The sequence below is a fragment of the Poromitra crassiceps genome, assembly GCF_964638095.1.
Source record: "Poromitra crassiceps genome assembly, chromosome: 6".
NCBI classification, from domain to species: domain Eukaryota; kingdom Metazoa; phylum Chordata; class Actinopteri; order Beryciformes; family Melamphaidae; genus Poromitra; species Poromitra crassiceps.
In genome coordinates this window covers 55,168,556-55,171,055 of record NC_139627.1, presented here as the reverse complement: position 1 = coordinate 55,171,055, position 2,500 = coordinate 55,168,556, and the positions used below count along the sequence as shown (strand labels likewise).

At 44.7% G+C, this 2,500-nt stretch overlaps 1 protein-coding gene across 1 annotated transcript in view; it reads right to left on the bottom strand.

Moving 5' to 3' along the window:
• The window catches only part of lcp1 (lymphocyte cytosolic protein 1 (L-plastin)), a 37,770-nt gene that overhangs the window by 9,968 nt on the left and 25,302 nt on the right, over positions 1–2,500 (bottom strand). Inside the window, exons 10-11 of the mRNA XM_083638705.1 lie at positions 2,171–2,366; positions 1,235–1,313 (exon numbers count right to left, since the gene is read on the bottom strand). Coding sequence (XP_083494831.1) covers positions 1,235–1,313; positions 2,171–2,366 — 275 coding nt within the window. The remainder of the gene's footprint in view (positions 1–1,234; positions 1,314–2,170; positions 2,367–2,500) is intronic.

Below are 2,500 nucleotides of genomic sequence, written 5' to 3'. Positions count from 1 at the left end.
CAGGATTGGCCAATGCCAACTCCACTGCCCAGAACTGTCAAATCAAATCATCAACACGCTATGGCCCGCCTCTCAACCTTCTTTCATCTCAGGCAATATCTGTTTTGTGTCTGATAGGTCAGCGACCCTCGCACCACTTGGGTTCATGTGGGCTTTAACCCTTTCAGCAAAGATACTTTAAAGACAAGATGAACCCAACGGAGCCCAAGTGGCGCGTGGGTCGGAGTAATGTTTCAGAGTGTAAAACAAAACTTGGCTGAGATGACAGGTTGAAAGGCGGGCCATAGTAGCATGTCGATGATTTGATTTGACAATTTTGGAGACTGGATTTGGCTTTGGCCAATCCTGGCGTGTTCCGCCCCCCAATCGAGTGGGATTCAGCGTGTTGTGGTGCTATGCGAGTGGGATCCGCAGAGTACCAGGCAGCCAGCTGCTTCTGTGTGCAGATGCATGAGTGCTGCCTGCCTGCCTGGAATCTCCGAAGGGCGACCCCTTAGTTAACGTTATCCTGGAATGTGGGTTTAACGAGCCAGTTACATTTCTTTGCATTCTTAGACATTACCGTTTGCTTTATTTTGTATGTTACATACAATTGGCCAAGTTAGTAGTTAGTTTATGGGCTAGAAATTCTGCCAGATTACAGACACTAGGCGCCATTTTCTCCTTTATTTGGAGGAGAAAATTATCCTGAAATAAAGATTGATTGACAGCTGCCATGTCGTGATCAGTCGTGATATGATTGGTTGAAATGGGGTAGAAATTTGATAGTACTAGGTGACGTCAGCAAACTGTAGATTACTGTTATGAATGAAATCTTGAAAAATGAATTTTTTATGTGAAAAAGTGTGGAAAAACTAAATAAATTTGATTTTTGTGATTTTCTTTGCATACATTAATAAATAGGTGCACTGAATACCCAGGTCTTTGAACTAAAATGAAAAAAAAAAAAACATTTTGGGTTCAGCTCGACTTTAAGTTTTAGAATGCTTTTCTAGAGGGAGCCTCAGGTCTTAATGCTTAAAGCTTCACATTCACATAACAAGAGAAAACAATATCTACTCTTATTCATTACGCTGCCCATTACCTGATGACATCATCAAAATGACAGACAGGTGTTGGTGGGGGGGGGGGGGGGGGGGGCGGGGTGGGGCTAACCCCGCCTGTCTCAAGTTTGTATAGCTTCAACTGTGCATGCAGTGGGTACAGAAATAAAGGCAGAAGAAGAGTTTGTTACGCGTAGAGGTGGTTGACGCGCGGGTTGACGCCCAGAGAGTTCATCCAGTTCCTGAAGGTCCGCTCCTCTCTGGTCTCACCTGGGAGGAAAACAGGCTGATGAGAACCTCAAGCATGAAATACTGATATCAGGCAGAAAGAAATGTAACAAGTTAAAATTCAAAGACAACTCCTAAGGCGAAAACTGTGGGTCGCAATATGTTTGTAAAAAAAAAAAATCTCCCACGGTGAGTAAATCTCCCATACCAATGATTTTATCTATTATAAAGCTATATAAACTATAGAGAGCCAAAGTGAACGTCACATCCTGCTTCAGCATTGTACCAGAGATTTCCATCCGCCATTTATTTTCCCATAGACATTTCGGAAAATGCTTATAAAAATAGTTGTACTTGTTCAAACCAAACGGTTCAGATATATTTAGAAACAGGACAGATCGCATAACATTTCACTCATTTCAAAAATGCGGGTTTGAAGAAAATATTTTTTCGATGTCGTTTTTTTTAAGTTTTGGTCTGAGTGAAACGTTCGCTGGTCTCTCCCGATTCTAAATATAGCTGAACCGTTTGGTTTGACCAAGTCAAACTATTTTTATAAGCATTTGACGAAATGTCTATGGGAAAATAAATTGCGGAAGAAAATCTCTGGTACAGTGCTGAAGCAGGAAGTGACGTTCACTTTGTCTCTCTATAAAAACGATTTCAGTGAGTGAGTGAAATCAGTGTGTGAATGCCGTTTGTTTGGGCAGCAGCGGGAGGTGGGGTCGCGAGCCCCGGCCTAAAGGTAGAGAAGCACTGCGCTAAAGCGTGGTGACCTTTTTGTGGGCCGAGCGACAGAGTGACTTATAGAGCTGCTGGCCTAATGAAGTGGATTATTAGTATCCTTCATGATTCTAATAACTGCCCAGCTTGGACCAACACATGCTCCAGTGTCAGACCTTCGATGGAGCTCCAGTCGATGTCCTGGTTCTCTGGTTTCTTCAGCGCGGGGTATTTGTTGAACAGGTTGGCGATGTAGGCCAGGTTGAGTTTGGGGTTGCCGCGGACGACGTCTGTCGCCGTGACGAACTGCCTGCATCCCAGCCGGTCAGCCTGCTCCAGCATGCACTCGGCCCGCTTCAGGTCCTCCGTCTCCTGCAGGCACAGAGGACCAGAGGAGAGGACAAGTGGGACAAGATGAGAGACGAGGACGAACAACGGCAGACTCCTGCAAGTGGCAAGACTGTTTTTATCTCCTGCAAGTGGCAGGATGAGTAACTGGGTCATGA